Source organism: Pteropus vampyrus, unplaced genomic scaffold (assembly GCF_000151845.1).
Source record: "Pteropus vampyrus isolate Shadow unplaced genomic scaffold, Pvam_2.0 Scaffold25, whole genome shotgun sequence".
Lineage (NCBI taxonomy): Eukaryota > Metazoa > Chordata > Mammalia > Chiroptera > Pteropodidae > Pteropus > Pteropus vampyrus.
This window is the reverse complement of record NW_011888806.1, coordinates 2,925,717-2,949,959: the sequence shown is the minus strand read 5'-3', so window position 1 is coordinate 2,949,959 and position 24,243 is coordinate 2,925,717. Positions and strand designations below refer to the sequence as shown.

Here is a 24,243-nt window from a genome sequence, read left to right as displayed (position 1 = left end):
CTTTCATAATTTGACTATCTTTCTATCAGTTATGACATCCCTGCTAAATTTCACTTTAAGAAAAACTAATCCCAGCCAATAACTGAATTTATAAATTTTAAAAATTTGTTGAAGTCAAATATATATTGATGCGTGGTGCTTCATGCATAATAGATCCTTGATAAATGTTGAATTAAGTTGAATTTCCCAAATAATATGGCTATCCCCTTTACTGAAGGTCTTGGAACAATTTCTCTTATGGTGGAAAACTATAAAAGCCCTTAGAATACACACGTCCAACTCCCTTACTTTCGATATAACTAAGATCCTGAAAGGTTAACTCACTTATTCAAGCTACTTGCTATTTAGAAGGAAGCTACCTCATGATAAGGGTCTGGAGAAGGAGAAGTATTGCACAGTGGTTGTTATTTCTCTTTTATAGAAATTACCACTTTCTGACTTAAAGCAAGATTAATTTATTTTCCCGATCTTGAGGCCAGCAGTCTGACCAGAGATTGTCAGGGAGAATCTGTAGCTTGCCTTTTCCAGATTCTTGTGGCTGCCAGCATTCTTTGGCTTATGGTGCATCCCTAAAATCTCTACTTCTGTGGTCATATTGTCTTCTTTTCTATCTGTGTCAAGTCTCCCTCTGCTTTTCTCTTATAGACACTTTATGTTGTCATTTAGAGCCCACCCGAATAATCCCAAAACAATCTCCCCGTCTCAAGATCCTTAATTTAAGTACATCTTCGAAGACCCTTTTATCCATGTAGGGTAAGATTATAGGTTCCAGGGATTAGGACCTGATACCCTTTGGGCCATTATCCTGCCTACCATGGGGGATTACAAGCATGGAGCCTAGATCCACTTGCCTGCCATTATTTCTTCTTCTGTAATTAATGAGGTTTATGTGTTTTTGTTTCTGCATCCCTAAAATGAGGATAATTACATTACTTATCTCATAGGGTTATTGTGACGATTAAATAAGGTAATATACATAAAAACAGGACAATGCTGTTATCATAAAAGCCCTCTATAAATGTTCTCATTTAGATACCCATTCCATTCAGTCCCTAATCAATGTAGCTGCCAAACTGCCACAGAGTTCATGGTTGTACTGATATTAATTAAATTAATTAATTGCTTTATTTACTTATTTATTTCTACCAAGAGGCCACACTCCAAGGATCAGAATTAAGCTTCTTGTCTCCCAAATTGAGCTGGTTTGACAAAATGGCTCTGGATCTAGGGAAATTCTGTATTTAAAAGAGATTCATGTGAAGTTATCTGCCCTTGGCTATCTTCTATACTTTCTGACACAGGCCTGACCTTGCATTAAGTAAATACAGCTGCTTTATTATGATTCACATTTTCCTACTTTCAAATTACTTTTCAATTGATTATTTTGCTTGCTCAATGAGTAGAGGTGCTGAATACATTTTTAACTTTTCAAAAATTTGTTTTAGTGTACTTTCAAAGTGATTTTTTAGTAAATAAAATAATCTACAGTCATAGATAGTAATAATACTTGTGTTATTAAAGGGAAAAAAGTATCTTTCTTCTAATTATGATAAAGAGGGCTAATTATGTTGTCATAGTGGAGTATAGCTTATGCTTAAATCACCAATCTGGCTGCTAACGAGAAATAACTGCTGTGAACAGACCAATGCAGCACATTTTGGGAGAACCAGATTAGTCTTCCAAGCTTTGAGCACTTATTAAAAGCAAAAAATGCCTGACTTAAGGCCATAGAACTATAAAAAGTTTGCCATGGTTTTATTTTTCAGGAATAGGGTATCTATGCTGGAATTAAAAAAAAAAAAATCATTAAAATTTTTTTATATTCAGCAACTCACTGCAATTTTTAAATATAAAGGACATAATATACAAAAAAAGATGGAATTTTCTTTTTTAAACCTTCTTCTTCTTGAATATTGTAATATACAAAATAAAACAAACACAAATCAACCAACTAACCAACAAAAATAAACTATATGAAGTTTCCTCTATGATTAGATTGAAAAGTCAAGCATTGTCACGTTTCTGCAAATCTGTACAATTAATTGGACTGCAAAGAGAAAAGTTTGTATAAAATTTAGATTTACCATTTCTTAAACAAGTGATTTGGGCAAGTTACCTAGTGTGTTCCATGCTTCTGTTTTGCTATTTTCAGACTAAGGAGAATAACAAGACCTATCTCATAGGATTGTTGGGGCATCACAATAGTTGACATGATCAAGGGTCTTTACAACAGAGTTAGGCACACAGTAAAAACATCATAAATGTTGGCTACTAGAAAACAGTTTTTTAAAGTATAACAAAATAAAAGATTTTGATTTTGTTTCTATTATTATTCTTTAACTTTGTTTTGCTTTTTAAAAAGCTGTTTTTGATGGCTCTTAGGAATTTACCACAAAAAGACTTTTATAATATCATAGTTTATATCCAAGGATAGAGGTTAGACCTTTAAGCAAATCAGCAGAAGACTATCTTGGTGATGTGTTAAGTTGTGCTGGGGCATGACAATACCTTACTGCACTGAGGTCATTTAAACAGAGACATCTTGAGTAAACTAAGTCCCTGCAGAAAGGAAGTCCAATTTCAGCCATTCTTCTTTATTTCTTGGCTTTGAGGCATTTATAGGACGTATTTGTATTCAGATAGTACTGCTAAAGCATTTTCTAAAAAATAAATATTTTAGAACTAGAACTCCAAATGGCATCCATTATAGAGAAGAGCAAGGAAAAAACATACGAGCCACTCTTTTATATTCACACTGCATCTTTAGTTTCAGAAAAAAAAAAATGATTACATGTCATCACAATATTTTTTAAGGTATGTCTTAAGGATAAATAACAAGAAACATGCCAACTTTATGGATGAGGTACCTGACATCAAAAGTTAAGGCTCTTTTCTCAGAGTACAAAAAAGGACTGCAAGATAAGCTTTTTTGCAAATAAGCATTTTAGCCATAAATGTCACTTTTTGTACAGCGTAAAACATTACTTTAAGGACACATGTTAGTCCAGTAGGTTACCGATCCTGTCTATAATACGTAGATAAATGATTTCCCCCAAAATATAACTTAGGAGACAGTGTTCTATCAATTGAATGTCTACCTCTCAGAATAAATATGGGCTATAAATATCTATAGATTTGTGGGTCTCTATGAATCTTGGGAACTTCTGTCCATTTAGGAAAGGAAATATGTTTAGAAAAATAAAGACTGATACAATCGGATATATGTTATAGTTTTTAATCTTGAAATAGGAACAACATGATTTAATACCATTTAATACAATGGTTGAGATTTATATAAAACAAGGAGAAATTTAGTGTTAAAAATTTCTCTTTTATTATTCAAAAAAGTCTAAATTCTACAATTAACCTCATCTAATACAAAATCTGGTCTCTGTAAATTATAATGGGCTTATTTAAGGCTTAAATTGTTGTACAAGAATCAAACCACACCTTAGTAAACAGGCCATTTATTGCAGTGTGCTGGTAAGCTTGCTAAGTTTTATTAAAACATTTGACAGCATCATCTAGATACTATCATAGTATGACCTAAATTCTTCAGAACTCCTGGGTAAAGAAATGCATTATTTGGTTAAATTGCATAATTAATTAATTTTGTTTTATGCCAGGTAGATAGGAAATAGAAAAATGACATATATGTGTGTGTGTGTGTGTGTGTGTGTGTGTGTGTGTGTGTGTGTGTGATGTGCCAACATAATGAGTCATAAGATTACATATATATTTAATTGGAGATACTATTACCCCTACTATAGAAATATTAATCCATTTATTCCTTTAAGATATTTATTGAGTTCCCATCATTGTAAGCATTTTGAATTCATCAGTGAAGAAACAAAACAAAAATCTTTACCCATAAGGATATTACTTTCTAAGGGAGTGGGAGGGATAGACCACAGAACTAGAACATAATATCTAAATAAATATATAGTAGTTTAGAAGTTGGTAAATGTTATGAAGAAAATGAATAGGTACAGAAGCAGTAATAGAGGTTTGAAGTGGGGGAGCACAGAGGCAATCACTTCAGACAGACTTCACCTCTGAACATGATGGCTTGTCACTAAGGACCTTCTGAACAGCCTTGGAATCATCAAATACATGGAAACCAAAATTGGGTAATTTCCTACTGCTGTTAACGGGCAGCTCAATCACATTCCTCTATTTTTGAAAGAAATCTTTAAGCTCTGATTTGTCTATCTCATGAGGTAGATTGCCAATGAGTTGGTGATTGTCAGGATGTCTCCCAGTTCTTCATTACCTTTCTCACCAGCTTCACTGGTTGGTCTAGGTCCCCTCTGGGGAGGAGTATTTATTTGTTGTTCTTGTACTCTTTGATCCCACTGAGGCCCCTGCGGTGGAATCTGAGATTCAGGCTGTGAAGCTGGTACTTTAACATAAGGTGGTATCCCAGTAACTGGAACAGCTCTCCTGGGTGGAAAGTTCTTACTGGTCACAGACACCCAGGAAAATGTCCTAAGTTTTCTTGCACAGTCTGAGCAATGCCTGTAGGTGCTGGAGAAGAACTCTTCTGAGCATCCTCAGAATCAATTTCTTCCAATGCTGGCTCAGACTTTTCCTCTTGGATTTCAGATACAGGTTCTTGCTCCAGTTCTGTTCTGAACCAGGCTCTGGTTCAACAACATGTTCCTCTAAATATTCTTCCAAGCCATCGCTAACAGTCTGATTACAGAACATTCCATAATCATCGGGTACCATCTCAGGTGTCTGCTGTCTTTCTTCATGTTCCTCTACTTTTTCCTCAGATTCCTCCTGAGGGCCAGTGACAAAGCCACCGAAGACTTCATTTTGGTACCTGAAGATATCATTGTGAATGTAGAACTTATTTGCAACAGAGCCCTCAGGAGCAAGTATGAATGTCTGCATGAATTTCCTCAAAGCCTGGTTGTTATTAGAGAGCAACCCAACACCTAGACCACCTCACCGTCATTCAGAGTGGCATGAGCATGAACATGGTGAATCTTAGTGTGGCAACTGGTGAAGTTTTGTGACTTCACTTTTCTATGGATTTCTTTCTGTCCGTAGACCTCATCTGCTGGCTTTCCATTTGAATCCAATCTCCCATGTACATAAAGAGAGTTTTTTTCCCCATAAAATCTGTATAGCATGTCTGGGGGCCTGATTCAGCAGTGTGTAGCACTGTTCCACAAATTCCCACCTGACTAGCATAGGATTTGGCTTATCTCACTTTGGTTAATTCAAACTGTGCAGTGGAACTGGAGAGGAATCAGTTTTGCTCCACAGCACAGCGGAAGGATAGAACCCCTCATACAACTGCATCCACAACACATGTCTATCAAGTTTAATCTTAACAATAACCTTATCGTTTTATTTCACGGTTGATGAAACTAAAGCTCAGAGGGGTTAAGTCACTTGACCAAGGTCACACGAATAAATGATACAACTAGACTTTGAATGTAAGTTAGCCTGACACTAAAGCTTATGCTCTAACTACTCCCCTATGCTACTTGATTCACATTATAAACACCACCCCCTGAGAATAATAACTACACAATCAATAATCACAACATCAGCAACAAATCAAAACCAAAGCATTTCTTGAAGAAAGACAGTGTTTGTTAACATTTTGCCTGAATTACATTTTCCTACTTTAGCTATTGGAATTTTCCTGTTGAACGACAACAAGAGACACTGGAAGAAACAATCCCATGAAGCTAGTAGCTGTATTATCTTAAGGGTTTTACTTTGAACAGTCACTGTAGTGTCCACTTGAGTGCTTTCAGAAGAAATGTCTCTCTCTACAATGGAAGCTATAGCCCCAACCTAAGACATCTGGCATTGCCACTTGGCAAATGTGTATGATTTAGAGCAGGCATATTATGTTCTTAGCTCATGCCTGACTGAATTTTAACTTTCGTATTTCCTTTCTTCTCTCTGCCCTGATTGTTTCATAAACTTATTTTTACATTTTATATCGTTTAAAAGTATGAAATATAAGCAAACTTAAATAAATGAATATCCAATATTCATTTCTAGTTTATAAACTTCTGAAAAGAGTTTTTTCATGAAAGAATTATGACCCCTTCCAAAGTACACAAAATGAGTATAAATTTGATTAGGTGAGAGGTAATTGTACTTAGCATCATGGCTATCTTTACTTGAGACAAATTCAAACTTTAATTGAAGTTTATGTGATGGCCATCTGTCAAACATTACTGGGCAAAACACCACAGCTCACTTGAAACAAGGCAAGCTAGACGATCTGCAAGCTTCTAGCAACATTAGCAAGGACTTGGCAGGGATCAGCCTTAACAGAGAATTTGATATTTATTCTTTTTTTTATCATGATGTAAATCTATATGAGTACATCTTTACACATTGATGGTGTTCCTTGGCCACACACATATAAGTTGTTAGTTGTGGAAATACAGACAAACTGCTCTTCAGTCTTATTACATAAAGATGAAAATATGCTATGGGCAAATTAATCTCTTACTAGAAGAAGAGTTTGTTTTCTTATTATTTGAAAATGTCAAACTATGCTTAAAAGCTGTGAAGTAAATAGCAAAGATTATGTAATATGTTGCAAAGAAAAATGAGGTTCTCATATGTATTCAGTTTTTCTGTGAATAGGGAGGGATATATAAAGAGATTATTATATATACTATTATACACACACACATGAAATTAGCACAAGAGAGTCATCATTTGGATCTATGAAGTCCTTAAACTTCAGCTTTTTGACAAGTCAATTTAGTATGAAGTATTGATTGGCAATTTAAAATAATTATTATACTTGATATTAATGAATGCATAGTAATGAAAGACATAGTTTTATATCATTGTGATTCTTGATTATAATTAGAAGCTAATTTTGAATTCGTTTAAACATTTGACCAAAATAATTAATTTTTTATTTCTTTAAAAAATGTTTGAAAGTATCTCTTTTTCTTCATAATTAATAAAATAAATTATTTCTTCAAGGTTTGTGGTAGACAATTGTAGCGGATGTTGTATTATGCCACCAAGATCCCTCTTCAGGACTAAGCCTGCCTGTTGGGATTGTTGGTGGTGATGGTTCGTTCTCAGCCTCTCTCTCCTAGGATTGTCCTCAGGTAAGGAAAGATGACCTGACCCAGGTCACACAAGTGGGTGGGGGTGGGGGTGAAGGAGGAACCCACATCCATTGACTAGTCTATGTAAGGGAGTAAAGGCTTGTTTGTCCCCTATACCTCAAGGTGGGAGAACTCTGAAGGGCCTGCTGAGCTTGAGAGCTCCCTATGGCATCATTCTTTGTTGTACCTGCCCTGCTGCTCATTTCTCCCTCTGCCTAATCCAACTGTCATCATTCCTCTACAGGTATTTTACCTAAGAGCACTCTTTAATACATTTGCTTGCATGCACGTGTCTATCTCAGTTTATTTCATGGAAAATCCACATAAGAAATCTCTTTAGACATGCTCAGAGAGGAATGATTAATACAGCATTTTAATAAACTTCGGGAATTCTTTATAACGGTTTTAATTCAACAAAATTTATTAAACACCTATGATGTTCTAGGCATTATGCTAAGCACTAAAGATATAAAGTTAAACAAAATTGAATTAGGCAAAATTGATTTCAAGGAACTCGCTGGCATAAAACACAAACATTACAAGTGAATATAATTCAAATGAGACAAGGCCTATATTGAGAGTGTGGACAAACTGCTTTTAAAGTAGTGAGAAAGGAATGCCTATCACTCTGGAGACCCATGAGGCAGAAACAACTTCACTAGGACATATGAAAGAAATAAAAAACTCAAGACTTTTAAATCTTCCTTTCTTCCCTTTCTCTCACATCCCACATCCCATCTTTCAATGAAAGTTATTACCTGTGCCTTTACATATATCTAGAATCCAGATCAGACCACATCCACTGCTTGCCTATCATCTCTTAATAGTCATAGCCATATGACTGGTCTTCCTGCTTCCACCTGTGCCCCTTATAGTCTATTCTTAACATGACAATCAAAGGATGCCATTAAAATGGAAGTCAGATCATGAATTCCTCTGCTGAAAACATTCCAAAGTTCTCATCGCATACTAAGAATAAAAAATGTCATACCTACAGGGCCTTTGGCCATCTCCACATTGCCCCTCCTGTCCTTATCTCCATTTCTTACCTTTCTCAGCTCATCTGGGAGTCTCATCTTATTCACTCTCTTCCGGCTACTCTGGGCAAGCTAGTCTTCCTGGCACTGGCCAGCACACTCCTGCCTCAGGATATCTGTACTTGTGCCACTTGCTGTTCCCTCTGCCTGACTCCTTACTTCCCTTCTTTCAGATTTTCTCAACTGTCAACTTTTTCCTGAGGCTTTCCTTCACCACCCTCCCCTAGCGCTGCATAGTCCCCTTTCCTGTCTTGTTTTGTTCATAGAACTTACTGCTTGCTCTGTACCTGATTATTATGTATTTTGAGTTTGCCTTTCCTCCCCAGAATATAAGCTCCATGAGGGCAAGGACCATCACATGTTTTGTTTCTGGCTTTATATCTAATACCTACAATTGTCCCCAAGGCAGAGAAAATGTTTACTAAGTATTTGTTGAACAAATGAATTTTTACAAATAACGAAGGGATAAGAGAAGAGTGAAATCTTTTATTATGAACAATAGCTGGAAAGCATAGAAATCAAAGTATTTCTAATACAGTGTGACTAGAATAGAGAAAGTGTTTGTGGTCAAAGCTGGAAACATAGGTTGGCTTTGTAAACCATGAAATATGTTTGTTATAAACTGATAAATTGTGTCCCTCCAAAATTTACATGTTGAAGTCTTAGCCTTTAGTACCTCTGAATGTGACTTTATTTGGAGATAAGGCCTTTAAAGAGGTGTTAAGTTAAAATAAGGTTTTTAGGGTGGCCCTAATCCAATATGACTGATAATCTTATTAAGTAGAGAAAATCGAACCTGAGCAGTGATGGAGGGAAGGTCTGTGGTATTCTGTTATGATAGCCCTAACAAACTAATGTAATGATATATGCCACTGTAAGGAATTTTGACTTAATCACACAAGCCACTGTAAAATGTTAAGCAGAGAGAGGTGAGATGAGACTTGAGTTTTAGGAAGATTGCATTTGTGATCATATATAAGAAGGGTTGAAAAAGGGAAAAGACCTGAGCCATAAACACCAACTGGGCAGTGTTTGCAATGACTGGGATCTACATCAAAGTGAAGAGAAGGAAGAAGTGAGTACAGAATTGGGGAAGCACCTGAGCCAAGATCATTGGGACTTACTGGTACATTTGAGGTAAGTGATATTGACATCTGACACAAAAGGGAATTTAGTAAAATGCAGACATGCAAAAGGATTCAGATAATAAAACTTACATGGATTTCAGTGGTCTCATATTTGAAAAAATTTCTCTATATGTAATCTTAAAACAGATTACAACAGCATTCATACTGCTCAAAATGTGAACAGTATTCACTGGAAAAAAAGGGTCTGTAGAAAGAGCTGTAGGCTATATCTCCTTCTTGGGGATAATATTAGCATATTCAATTAGCATATTAAACATTAGCATATTAAAGAATCTGAGAAGTTTTGCAATGAAGAAACCTCTTTAACTTTGGCCCAAAAAAGTATTTGCAACCTTTGATTACAGAATCCTTTTTGTGAGGCACCTTTTAACCTCTCTCTGAACAGGAATACTCTTGAAATAGTGTGGAAAATAGTGGTAATTTTGATGCACTAGAACTTTTCCAAAATAAATAGATAAGCTTTGTTTGGGTAATATGCATTTCCAATAGCAAAATTAGTTACTATCATCTTAATAATTGAATTGAAAGAATAAATTTGTTAAAGGAATGCAGTTGTTTTTTTCCCTTAAGTTAATTATTACCAGATTAAAAATAAATTCTTTTGAAAGTAGCACTAATTCTTTTCATGTCCCTAACAGAAAACTACTCAGTGCCTTGAAAAAAAATATATTCTGCTGACTTAAGGGGAAAGTGTAGCTCAAATGCAGATATCTGGGAGCTGTTTTTGACCAGGTGTCTTTGACACTAGAGTAATCGCAGCCTGAATTTTCTTATATTCCATCAGCCTCCGAAACACACATGGGGTCCATTCACAATGACTCACATGCGATGCGCACGTAGGCCTTCCGGCTCTTTGTGGTGCCTGCTGAGCTCCAGGCTACACACTGGCACCAGTAATCTTCAGGCCCAAAGAGTTCTTCCACTTGCTGGCGTGAAATCTCAATGCTCACTTCCCGGACAATGAGCCCTAACCAGAGAAAGAAAAGATTTAAGTCAGGGGAAGATTTGTACTAAAGAAAGACAAAATATCATACCACATTTTTTACCCCAGTGATACTTCTTGATGCCATAGATCAACATCCCAGATATTATCTCTCATCTCCTCTAATATTCCTCTGGCTCCAGTTACTTGACTCACAACTTTTTCAATCTCTTATTTGTTATTTCAAATCTTCTGGATTCATCAGAAGATGAAAGTAAAGATCTATTGCTCCACGAAATTACACCTTTCCCCATATGTCTGACTAATATCCTTCACCAAGTTATCGTCCTCTGTATGTTTAAACATGAACTTGAATTTCACATCATCTAAGGATTCTACCTTAATTATATAAGTTGCGGGTAAGATATCCTTGTACTGTACACAGAATTACAAATCTAAATCTTCTCAGGAATATTTAGTTTATATGAACCACCTAAAACTATAATCAGATTTTACTATATCATCTAGTAATTTATAAATATGTGGTTATTTAACAACTAAATTACTTTAACAGTTGTGTTTCAGATATTAAGGCACAGTGTTTTTATTTTTTTGAAAGATATACCAACCTTAGTTAATAAACCTCTGCTGTGCTATCCAAAGAATGTATGACTTTAAGGTTTTCATGTATGATATTTTGAAAGTCCAAATGTTTCTCTATAATTGTAATGTAATCAAAATCCTGTTAAAGGTAAAGTGGACTCCAGCTAAAATGATAGAGTAACTGGAATTTGTTTCACAAGATTATGTAATCCTAAATAACAAAATTGAACTAAGAATCTGGGATTAACATTTTAAGGATATTTATCTTGAGGTATCAAAACCTACTTCAGAGATTCATTCTGCAGAATGCCTCTTTGCACTGAGTAAGAAGAATGATCTAAACAATATATGCGGGTTACTGCCAGTTCTCCTGGAGATTGAATGCACACACTTCCAGAATGGAGTGTTTATTGAGAGAACTACCTGGAGTACCTACACTTCAAGAGTAGATGAATTTGCTCTGGGCTAAGTATGAGGACAGGAAGAAAGATTAAATGTATTGCTTTGTACTGTTTATTCATTCATTCACTCATTCCTTCATTGAGCAAATACTTATTAAATATCAATTATGTAAAAGACAATGTACGAGGCACTTGGGAAATGATGAGTAAGATAGACATTGTCCTCAATGAATGAATATTATTGTGAGACACATATTAACTACAGATTATACAATTTATTATTTAATTATAATTGAGTTTAGTGCTCCAAAGGAGACCCAACTAAATATGAAACATGCAACATGAGTTAGATTGGTTAAATTATATGGGGAGAGGGACAGGACATGTAGGAAGAAGCAGGATAAATAATGAGAAGATTGAAGATCCAGGAGAAGACACTGAAGCACTGGACACAGAGAATAAAAGCATGATATAAAATTAGAGATAAGAAAAGAACAATACAGTCTTATAGGCTAGTGGTTCTCAATGTGGACCCCAGTCCAGCTTCAACAGCATCACCTGGAATTTGCTGGAAATGGGAATTCTTATGTCTCACTTAAGATCCGAAAAGAAAACTTTGAGAATTGTTTTAACAAACCCTTCAAGAATTCTGAGGCATGCTACAATTTTAGAATCACTATTGTATACCATGTTTAGGATTTTGAATTTCTTCCTGAGAGCCATGTGCTATCATTAAAATGTTTTAAGCAAGTAGATGATGTTATCTGATGAGAATTTAAAAAAAATACATATATATGATCTGTATAAGATATAGAATTCAACTAGTTCTTCAGAGTTTATTTAGTTCTTAAAAGTTATGATTTCTTAAAATGTCTTATCATGACTTCTTGGTATAGGTGACATGACAGGGGTGCCATCTAGAGATCCTAAAAAAGGGTATTCCAGAACTTACCTGAAAACGTAGGAGATACTCGAATGGGTAAAGACACTCAGGGAAATAAACAGCCACCCAATAGAAGTAGGTGTTGTCCCACTAGAGAATAAACCACATTTCTTATCAAGAGGTGATGAGACTTGAGTCACAGAAATAACTAAACCCTTGGGTTTACTTAAGAGTCTCTGAACTGGAATGAAGTCTAGGAACATGGGTTTTGTAATTCCAGGCAAGGCAAAGACATTGAAGAGGCAACTCTATTGCTAAAAGTTTATTGAGTATATTTGAAATTGTTTAAAAATTTTAAAAATTAGTAATCCTTTTATGTTTGTATAGTGATCAGCTGAAAAATAATTTTCAAGTAACTGGAATATCTTAACCCCTCACCCTTCTATAAAAAGATTAGCATATTATTTTAGTCAATGTCCAACAAATAAAATAATCTCCACAGCAAAAATCCCAACTTATTAACAAATAGTACTATTTCTCTGCCTCTTTCTGCTTAGGCCTCTCATTTTTTCTATCTTACTGTAATTATTTTCATTTTTCTGATATTTAGCAATACATGCAAAGATGGAGCACAACTTTCTCCCCGCTCCCCCCACCTTTCGTTTAATTCCTCTCTCTAGTTTTTAACATCTTTGCCTGTTTTACTTGTTTACATCTTCCCTTTTCATGCAGAAATTTACTTACTGGAAACAAAACTCGTCCTGTAAAGTTGTAGTAATTTACAGTCACTGAAAGACTGCAGTGTATATTTCCGTAGAACTATAATGGCTCTTTCCAAAATGCAGAGCAGCAACGAATGGGCTCAGGATATTAAAACCACATAAAAAATATTTTGTGCCCCAAGATGATAACTTCAGTTTTCATCCCCTGCCTTCTTTTACTTAAAGCAATTGTAGGAAACCTAATGAAATGCTAGAGGAACTTCACTAGGGCCCCTGTATCCTTTAGCCCAAATAGGCTCATGGAAGTTTCTACTGACCACAAATCTGAAACCCTTTAAGAAGCCACAGAACGCCCCTCCAGCTACAGGAATTATTCATAGTATGATTGTCGTGAATTGTGTGGCTAAGGCTCCCTGTGAGCTCTGAAGTCAAGCACACACCGATTTTCATTGTCAATTTCACAGACGCCCCACTTGGGAAGGTATAGATTATTACAGTTGTGTACAGTTCTCCTGCTATATGCCCCAAGTTTACATTCCAACTATTGGCCAACAACACAAGAATAAGAAATAACTGAAGCATGAAGTATCTAAACACTTACAGCTTAGAATTCCGTAGAATCAGATGCATTATTCAGAATCTGAGCTACTTGGTTACGTACCATCTTTTTATTACCATAGGTAAGTTCATTCTCTGTGACATTTTGCTCATCAAACCAAAGGCTAGTAGTGTGGGTAAAACTAGGTAATATCCTTTCTCTTTGAAAGTAAAATTTCAAATCTGCTTGAAGTCTTGAAATGGAAAAAAAACAAGCTGCCTTGAAATTTGAAATGCCAAGAGCATTACTTCCAAGGCGGGCTGCTTTGAAGAGTATTTGGGAACTTGAAATTGGTTTCAGGTTATTTAAAGGTGGGGGAAAATGCTTCAGTCTATAGGATTTACTCAAAGACAAATGTATATTATCCATCACATCTGATAACATCAAAGATTTACCATCATTGTTCTTCCTTTAATGGTGAAATCTCAAGGATGCATGCTGTTTGAAGTTTGCAGTGATTTGCTTTTATAATAGGATTCATTGTGGTTTAGGAGCCAGAGTGCACGAAAGTAATTAGGATGCTATACCAAGAAGTCTTATAATGAGCATGAATATGCACTTGTTAATGGAGAGATTCAAATGATTTAAAAATCCAGATGCAAGTACAACTCTCTGATTGAATTTTTGTGAGGCTATCCATGATTATGGCAATAAAATCTGGTAATTGACATTTATACCTTATCTTTAGCATAATTTTAATTTCAGGCACCACAAAGTGTTTTTCTAGAGATTATTATAAAGCTTTCACAAATAGATGATGACTCCTGTTGTATAATAATTGAAAATAAGATCCATATTCCCCTAGAAATGTAATCTGTAATGCCGTTGACAAATATGAAAGGTCCACTAATGTCAAAAATTATGTTAAGTAGCAGAAATGTAAAGATGGATCAAACAATGTTGAATAAAAGTAATCGATTGTTTGGGAAATTCTAAAAATCCCATGAAGAAAGCTGTAGTGAAATAGCATCAGAGGGAAAGATCAAGAGAAACATGGAAGATGGGATATTTGAGTTTGAAGCTGTAGCATGGTTTGGGTTTAAAATTTTAGAGAGATATCAGAGACACTTCAGGAGGACAGAAAAGCATGAAGCCAAAGGGCAGAGATGAAAAAGCATGGAGCACTACAGGGGAGAGTAGTTTACATAAAACAATAGAATTAGATAGACAAGAGATTCTTGGAGAGACTTGAATGGCAGCTAAAGAAGTTTGCTGTGTGGAGCAGGGAGCCTATGAAAATTGTAAATTGGTGAAATGACATTTTAAAAAATGACATTTGCTTTAGGAAGATTAATCTGTCTCTGCTAGTAAACAAGACTAATCTGATTTATTTTAATGGAATTTTAATAATTTTAATTTTAATTATTATTATAAAATTTGTTTTCATATTTATGATCTTACATCAAGTCATTAATCATAAGTGTTAAGAGCAATATTCTTGACCCTCTGAAAACACTGACAATGAAAACTGGGCACATATACTGAAAATAATAATTACTCATACTGTTGGGCTTTAATTTTGTACGTATCCCAGGTAGTAAGAGTAATCACCTCTGGAGTGATTATCACCTATAATAGTTCACATACAGTATATTGGGGACAGTTATTTGTTATCTTAAAAGCAATATAGTTCATATTCTTAAGAAAACTTTTAACCCAAACTATAAAGTTTCTTTTAAAAAAATAATTCAACTCATCCAGGACAATTATTATTACAACCGGGGGACTAGACAAATATTTGTCTATACATAGCAACCTAGTGATTTATTTAGATAATAAAATAAATTTCTGCTCTGTATTCACTATCTGACTTTTGGAAGGTAATTTTGGAAAGTCAAAATTATTTTAAGAATAAAACTATATTCTATTCACAAAATCACCATTGGAGCTACTGACACTGACTTTTAGGAGAGGGGAAGAGCACCCTGATTAGGTATTATATTAGGCGCATGCTCAGCTGAGAAAGACATGACTGGATTTAAAAATTTTCAGGAGCATTGGGAGAGTTAGGTCTGGGTGGGAACAGCAATCATCCAGAGCAATGCAGATATGGCTACCATATTTAGAAATGGAATTTTAACAGTGGGAGTGGGTTCTAGTGAATTGCCTTGAAGTTTCTTGTCCTTTAGCCAACTCACTCAGTATTCTACCAATATTCTAGATCTCCCACTATATTGAGGTGCAGGTAGAGTAGCACTACCCTGACATGGTGAGTAGAAGAGTCTATTTATTTTGGCAACTAAAATGCTCACACAGCTCATCCATTAGGAATCCATTAAATCCTTACTTCACAATACGGGTGAGGCCAAGACGTTAAGCAACTGAATGAAAATTATGAAGTAAGCAAGTTCAGATTAATTTGGGGCAAAATAAACAAACTTCCATATTTAAATGTAGGTTTAAAATGTCTTCTAGAATCTTCACTTTCCAACAAGGATGTGAGTTCCATCGAGATAGAGATTTTTGTTTCTTAAATGCTGTTGCTGTGGCCTAGAATAATATCTGGCACATATTGTAAGCATATAATAAACATCTGTTGAATTCATGAAAGACTATTTTCTCAGGACCCTATTACACATTTATTTAAATAACATGTGATTGAGTCTGATTATATCTTAGAGGAAAGGAATTTTCAGTCATGTACTGAAGCTGTACCTCTTACCCTAGCCAGAAAGACATCATCAAACGCAATTTAAGCTTTGAACATGTTTGGCATTCACACTAAGGTTGGAGGAAAAAAGGAGAATTATCATAATGCTTTTTAGAGCCTCCAAAATTGTTTGTAATATCTAAGTAAACATAGATCAAATACTAACGAGATATTCTTCTTTTTCTTTTTTTAAAAGACTCCAATATGCAAGAATGATTAATTCACAACAAGACAAAATTAATTTGTGAAATTCCAAGAGATTAAAAAAATTAGCATTTCATATTTTCAAGCCAGGAGTATGTATTTTGATCTCCAGCTGAAACACAAATTTTCAATTTTAACTTTATATATTTGTGTTCTGATATTTCAAAAATATTTCTATATATTCTGAGATCCTTGCCTCAAATCATTCTTTTACCTTTCCAAGGGGAGAAATAATTTAATAAAAACAATGCAGTCAAGTATAAAGAACCTAATTCCCCCTCGCTTTTTTTTTTTTTTTTTTTAATACATAGAATGTCTCTTGGCTCTTCTGTTGATTTTAGGTTACATATACTTAGTTTTTGATAAACATAAGACTTTAGGTAGAATTCCAAAAGATAATACTGTTATAGATTTGCCAGTAAAATCTTATTTTTAATTCATCCTTGATAATTAATTGAGAGTATGATCTTTTGAGATGGATCTGGTTCAAATTCTGATTTTTCCAGTATGACCTTGAGATAATTCCTTTACCTCATTAAGTATCACTTTCCTCAACAGGAAAATGGGAATCAAAATCCTAACTCAATGGGTTGTTTTAAGGATTAAACAAAGTGATAGATGTAAAACTCTTAGCAGAATAAGCCCTTAATATAAGCCAACTAATATGATTTCAGGAGCTAGAATAGTTTATGCTGTGCTAGGTAGTAAATAACATCCCTTATTTCAGAGGCTTTACAAAATAAAAGCCTATTTTTCTTTATCACATAAGTCACCAAGGATGCTGTCCTACATGAGCTTTCTTAGTGACCCAGGCTGCATCTATCTTGAATCTACATCCTCTGAACCATGGCTATTAGGGTCTCTGAGTGAGGAGAACAGAGTACAGAGAGCACACACCTGCTTTTAAATGACCTAGCTCAGCAGTGGCAACATAACTTTCCTCATAGTCTGCTGGCTAGAAGTAACCACTTGGCCCAGTGTGACCACAAGGATGCCAGGACTTGCAATATTCCTTTGTGCTAAGGAAGAAGAGGAGAAATGGTATGAGTATTAGAAGTCTTACTCCAGTACAGTTGATAAAACTACTTGAATAGGAAAACCAAAACACTGAATTTTAAAGAAATCCCAGTGCCACTGAAATACTTATAAAATCCAATGAAATTTGGATTATTGATTTCTGTGGTATGAAAGTCTTTACTGACAGAAAGAGCTAAATGTAGATAAAAATAGAATATCAGACTAAACAGAAGTAAACCAGATTTTTGGTCTTGGCTTGGCTATCACCATGAATAACTTTGGGTAGGGCATTAATTTCTCATTTTCTTAAACTTTAAATTGATAAAAATTGTCTTTCCCAGTGTACTTCACAGAATTGTTATGATTTCAAAAAAAAATCTTTAAGGCAAAGTACTTTTATGAGTAGATTGCATGGTTCTTTAGCTCTTTCAGGGAATACAACTTAACTACATTTTCTGGCTTCCTTTGTTTGAGAAGTGGCCACGAAAACAATTTTAGTCAAAAGAATGTGAGTGGAAGGAACATGTACCTTTTCTTACCCAAGCTATTGAAGAAGCTGGTGAGTGTCCTTGCTATCTGTCTCTTTCTGCTGGTTGGACGCAGAAGAAGTTGAGGCCTGAGAGGATGGCAGAGCCACAAGATGGAAGGAGTCTGGGTCCATTCCTGACCAAAGGGAACAAGGCTGCCCTACAACCAAGGGCACCTCCTGGGACTGTTACATGAACAGAAGTACCATTCTATCATGATTGAGCCATTCTGTCTTTGGGGGTGGTCTAATTGTTATTGCCACTTAGCATAGTACAGACTTAAATTTTGTATTGTAATATATGCTTGGTAGACAGTGGGTCTTCATAAATGACTATTGGATAAATGAATGAAGAAAATACTTACAAATCTCATAATACTTTGCTTTTTTTTTTTTTTTTACCATGATTCAGAGCTTAGCTTCAAATTATTATTATTATTTTTTTTTGGCAATGTCTTGTTAGCTACACAGAAGAATTTCTATTAATTTTGAATTTTCAAATATCTGAATGTGAGATTATAATATTATGCTAAAATGCTACAAAACAGAGGAATTTGCTTATTATGTACCAAAATGTGATTTTCAAAATGTAATGCTTGCAATATTTTTCTCTTTTCAGAAGGGTAACACCTGATTCTGACTGTTGTGTGTTACTTGTCTTCATGTCCACTCTGCACTAGCATCACAAAGAAGAAGAAAGAAAAATGATTGTTTCCCACCTTGAGCTCCAATTCCCTGAGATATTTATGTAACTGTATAATACTGCCAACTGAACAAACAGCTTCAATCATGTGTCTGTTCATATCTCCAGGCAAAGTTTTGTTCTCCTTTCTTTCTTTTATAAATGTATTCCCTTCAAAGGATGCATACCCTAGTGGATAAACAATCTCCATGGGAGAACAGAAAAGCTAGCTATTTAATATGTGTGGTTCAGTGTCATGAGGTGTAAAGTCACAGTAAATAATATTTTATGAAGATACTAACGCTAATAAAGATGATGACATTTTCATGATTAGCCATGTTTTTAGTAAAGGGAAATTAATAGATAGGACTATTCAGCCTGAAGGATACATACAACATGTTGACAAATAGAACTGGGTTTCGGCATAAAAAAGATAAGTTATATAGACAGTATACATATGCACCTAACATTACTGGGTTTATTTATATGCATATCATTCATCCAGTATTTTCTTTTTACCTACAAGTTGGAATGCATTTACTTCATACCCTATTATAAGCCCATTTAGTCACATTTCTGTCAGATCCCACTTGCATATGCAGTGTTGAATAAATCAGTGGTAAATAAATGTCCTTGGAAATATATTTAGAGATAAATAATGAACTACTGAATCTGACTGTAAATGTACATTTTTACTCTCAAAATCATAAAAGAAAGATAATCTGACCTATTAAATCCATATATGGAAAAAGAGAAGTAATTATAGAGCAATAGTGTAAAAGGAGCCTGGTTTATTACTCTTGAATGGATATGCTATAGTCAAAAAGAAAGATGTTATAATAACTGTTCAAAAAATTCTACTGCAAAGGAAATACTAAATGAGGATAGAGAGTCAACCCTTCCATCATAAGTCCTTTTTGTTACAACTCCACAGGCTTGGGGCACTGGTCCAGCCCCACAGCAGGCAGAACTGCATGACACTCAGAATTCCACGCCCTCTCAGAGGTACTGCTCCCGCTGACCACAGGCACACTTTTAATTTGTGGCAAGATGGTCTGACAAGCAGACTGCAAGGACAGTAGAGATGGAAATACAGATAAAGTACAGATGAAAATATGTTCACCTTGAAAACTAAAGGTAGGACTTTTAGGTAATAATGTACAGGGATGTGTCTATTGAAAAATGAGAAGAATACAATCACTTCTTTCTCATTCATTTTCACAACCCCCTTTACATTATACTCCAATGTCTCTCCATAATTCAGTATCTGTACACTGCCTACATCTATACTTACTTAAATAATACAGATTTATGTCCCCTGCACATATCTCATAAATGTCAACCCCTTCCTATCTCCCCAAGCTCCTTTCTACTCAGCCAGTTTCAAGTTTGTTTTATGTGGGTGATCTCTTAGCAATACTTTGAAGTTCCATCCCTATTAAAAGTAAAGCAGGGTCTGGTGTCCTAAGAAGAGAAATAATGACAGTGCACAGCTATTATTTGATATGTTCTTGACTCTGAAATAAATCTCACTGCTTAAAAAAAATAGAACATATATGCCAAAATTTTAAAAAGGCAAAAATGAAATTTAGGAGGTAAAAGAAACCACATAAAGTCTTGCCAAAGTTTTGTGTTTTACATAAAGCTGCAATTGAGACTTCACAAAGGAAATCTCTGCGCTTTTTATTTCTGGTTCAGAGGATTTACATGCTCTTTCTAATGATCTGGGCCTTCAGCACTGAGTAATGTCTCCCAGTCCTCAGTTTAGCGCTCATGCAAAATTGAAGCACTTTGGAGGCAGTTTAGTAGCTGCAAATGAATCTCAATGTGCAGGAAAAGGCATAATGGCTGTTTAGCACTTGCTAGGAGAAGCCGAGGAAATCAGGGGGAAAAATCTATTGAACTTAAGCCATCTGGGAAGCCAACTGAGAGCGACTGCATTAACAATGTGTTTACATTCCCATTGTGTTGCTGGGGCAAGCAGGAGAGTGTGTGTGTGTGTGTGTGTGTGTGTGTGTGTGTGTGTGTGTGTGTGTGTGTGTGTGTGTGCGCGCGCGCGCGTGTGCGTGTGTGTGTGTGTGTGTGTGTGTGCGCGCGTGTGTGTGCGCGCACGTGCAGGAAATTACCAAATGAAGTTCTTTTAATTATGTTGGCTTGGTTTTGGCAACTACATGGAGAAAGAAATTTCACTAGCAACACAGCTATGAGAATTTTCAGGTCTCCGTGAGACAGGACGCTGCTAGAGTGCAGAGGTTGGCAGGGAGGCTGTGGGCAGGAGGAAAACGAGTGGTACGCGGGAGCCTGGCTGAGCAGTTCGTTTTCTGTATCTGGCCCACAGTATCATGCAACAGATTGGAGGAGGCTTCAGAAAGCTGGTAGAGAACACTAGGGAATACTTTCATTGCTTGTTACATTTCTAGTTAATGTAGAAAAATTGACCAAATGAGGGAAATTAGCCAGGTAAATGTCTTCACTTTCGGCTCCCACCAGCCCTACTCGCTGCTTCCACCATCATGGCCGTTTTTTCATGGTATTTAATAGGCTTTTTTTTTTTTTTTCCAGAGCAGTTATAGGTTCTCAGCAAAACTGAGAGGGAGGCACAGAGATTTCCCATATACCTCCTACTCCCACTAACGCATAGCCTTCCCTGTTATCAACATCTCACCAGAGTGGTGTAGTTTTTACAATTGATGAGCCTATGTTGACACATTATCACCCACAGTTTACATTAATATTCACTCTTGCTGTTGTGCGTTCTATGGATTTTGACAAATGTATGATATGTATCTATCATTATAGCATCATATGAAGTAGTTTCACTGACCTAAAAATCCTCTGTGCTCCACCTATTCATGCCTCCTGTCCCTCTCACCCCTGACAACCACTGATCATTTTACTATCTCCATACTTTCGCCTTTTCCAGAATGTCATAAGTTGGAATTATACAGTAGTTTTTTGACATTGGCTTCTTTCACTAAGTAATATGCATGTAAGTTTCTTAACCATGCAAAACTTTACTTCTTTAAAATGACTTTTTAAAAAATTTCTCCTTCTATAGCCATGCCACCCTGAACAAGCCTGATCCCATCTGATCTTGGAAGCTAAGCAGGGTCGGGCATGGTTAGTACTTGGATGGGAGCCCACCTAGGAAGACCAGGTGCTGTAGGCACCCTTTTTTACAATCCCTTATAACAAATAAGGGATTATAAGCTGACAAGGTCCTTGCAATATGTGAGGTCAACCAAGGGTTGCCTCGCTAAAAATAATAAATAAATAAAATAAAAAAATTTCTCCTTGATTCAAACAGGCCCTGTCTAGTCTAATGACACCGTGACTCACTTGCTTCTTTTCTTTCCTTATGCTCCCACCTTTGCACATACTGCACGACCTCTCCCTTAACCATTAAGCCCTTAGGACATCAGATTCTGGTCAGCATCGAACAGGCTTAGGAGCAAAGCCTCAGGTCAACTGACCACAGAAAGAGAGTTTTGGTCAAACTAAAGATAACATCTTGATCTCAGTTGTGTTTTAGTTCTAGAGCCATGAAAGTGAAACGACCCCACCAACCAAATCTTCTCAAAACCAGACAGAACAACCAACATCGGGACCTGATACAATAATCAAATAAATGCCTCCTACCACAGCCCTGGCCCCAACTCCCTGAGGTACAATGACTAATGATCTTTCCCTTATAAAATCTATCCCCTAGAAAACATTGGAGAGCCAAAGCTTCGAGTGCTACCTCATCTGTGTCTCTCGGCTTGGTACTATTTCCTTAAATAAGCCATTACTTTCTTTCCTGCAAACCCCTGTTTGTGTCTAGTTTGGCTAGACCGCCTTTAATTTGGTACCATTTCCTCTATGTCTTTTCCTGATGATAGCTCATTTCTTTTTATAGCTGAATACTATTCCATTGTCTGGATATACCACAGTTTATTTAACTATTCACTTACTAAATGACATTTTGGTTGCTTCCTACTGTTGGCAATGATGAATAAAGCTGGAATAAACATTTGTGTTTTTGTGTGGACATAAGTTTTCAACAGCTTTGGGTAAATATCAAGGACCACAATAACTATGTCACGTGGTAAAAGTATGTTTAATATTATAAAAAACTGCCAAACGGTGCTCCAAGTGGTTGTATCATTTTTCCTTTCCTACCAGCGATTAATGAGAGTTTCCGTTGTTCCACATCCTTACCAGCATTTGGTGATATCATTTTCTGGATTTTGGCCATTCTAATAGGTGGATATTAGTATCTCATTGTTATTTCAATCTTTATTTCCCTGGTGACGAGGAATGCTTTTTCATATGCTTACTTGCCATCTGTATATCTTCTTGTTGAGGTGTGTGTTAAGGTTCATTGCCCTTTTGAACTGCCAAATTAAGTAACTTTATCTTGACAGATGTTTGATGACTATAGTGGGCTGAATGGTGGCCCCCCAAAAGATGTGTCCACAGATGAATCCCCAGAATAGGTGAATGCTACCTTATTTGGTAAAAGGGTCTTTGCAGATGTAATTAAATTAAATATTGAGATTTTGAATTATGTAGATGGGCCCTAAATTAAGTGATAAGTGTCCTTATGAGAGACTCACAAAGAAGACAGAAACAGAAGAGAAGACAATGTAGAGGCGGAGACAGAGATTGGAGTGATGTGGCCACAAGCCCAGATATGGCAGGGAAGCCGCCAAAAACTGTAAAAGACAAGGAACAGATTTTCATCTGGAGCCTCCAGAGGAAGTGTGGCACTGCTGGATTTCAGACTTCTTGCCTCCAGAACTGAGAGAATAAATTTCTGTTGTATTAAGCCACGAATTTCATGGTAAATTATTGTGGCAGCCCTGGGAAAGTGATACAGTGACTAAAAGCATTTACTCTCTCTATATTCAAAGAGCAGACTCCAGAATCTGACAGAAAGGTCAGATAAAGCTGTCTGCCATGAGGTGTTTTTCTGGTTTCACAAATGCATCATGGAGTGGATGTGGGGGAGGTATCCTTTAAGTTGCTGATGTCATGTCATACAAAGGGCATCGTTGTCTAGAATCACCAAGGAGGTCACTATAAAAAGAGGGATATCATTCATTCCTTGCCATTCCTGGAAATACCTTGTACAGCACATTTCCCTGGGTTTTTCCAACTAAGTTTTAATTCATTGAGGCCTTGAGTCCCCCCACCTTCCCCTTCCCTCAGAAGGCTGTTATCCCTCAGCAAGCTGTTATCCCTCAGCCTGAGAAGTTTAATAGGCAGAGGCAGGCAGAAGGATATTGAAGAAAGCAAGAGCTCTACGCTGTGTAACTCTATACCAGGGAACTATCAAGGGGTTTTATGAATTTATTCTCATAATAAGACGAGAACATGAGCAAATGGTAAAGCATACTCTTTTTCTCTCTCTTCTCCCTCCTCTCTTTTGCCACCTCTAGACTGCAATCTTAAGTACATCAGGTCTTAGTTGTGTCTCTACATACAGCACCAAATAAAGCATCTGGGTGATGATTTGGAATAGTACTTATATGTACTTCCTCTATATGCGTTTTCACAACACCTCTTGTCCTGGTTTTCAAGTCTGGTTACTTACCATTACTAGAGAGCTTAAAACAAGCAAAGAAACGGACAAAGAAAAAGCTATGCCCAGTTCCCAATTTAGTCATTCTCTCTGGGAGTGGGGCCAGGTTATAGGTGTTTTCAAGATCTCCCTTCCCAGTGATTGTCAAATGCAACCGGGGTTGACAACTAATGCC

At 36.1% G+C, this 24,243-nt stretch overlaps 1 protein-coding gene and 1 pseudogene across 2 annotated transcripts in view; one reads left to right on the top strand and one right to left on the bottom strand.

The window, feature by feature from the left end:
* UNC5C (unc-5 netrin receptor C) overlaps nt 1–24,243 on the bottom strand; it is a 334,483-nt gene that overhangs the window by 102,932 nt on the left and 207,308 nt on the right. For both annotated transcript variants that reach the window (XM_011356261.1, XM_011356260.1), the window contains exon 3: nt 10,118–10,261. In XM_011356261.1, coding sequence (XP_011354563.1) covers nt 10,118–10,261 — 144 coding nt within the window. The remainder of the gene's footprint in view (nt 1–10,117; nt 10,262–24,243) is intronic.
* Nucleotides 21,553–21,671, top strand: LOC111737350 (annotated as a pseudogene).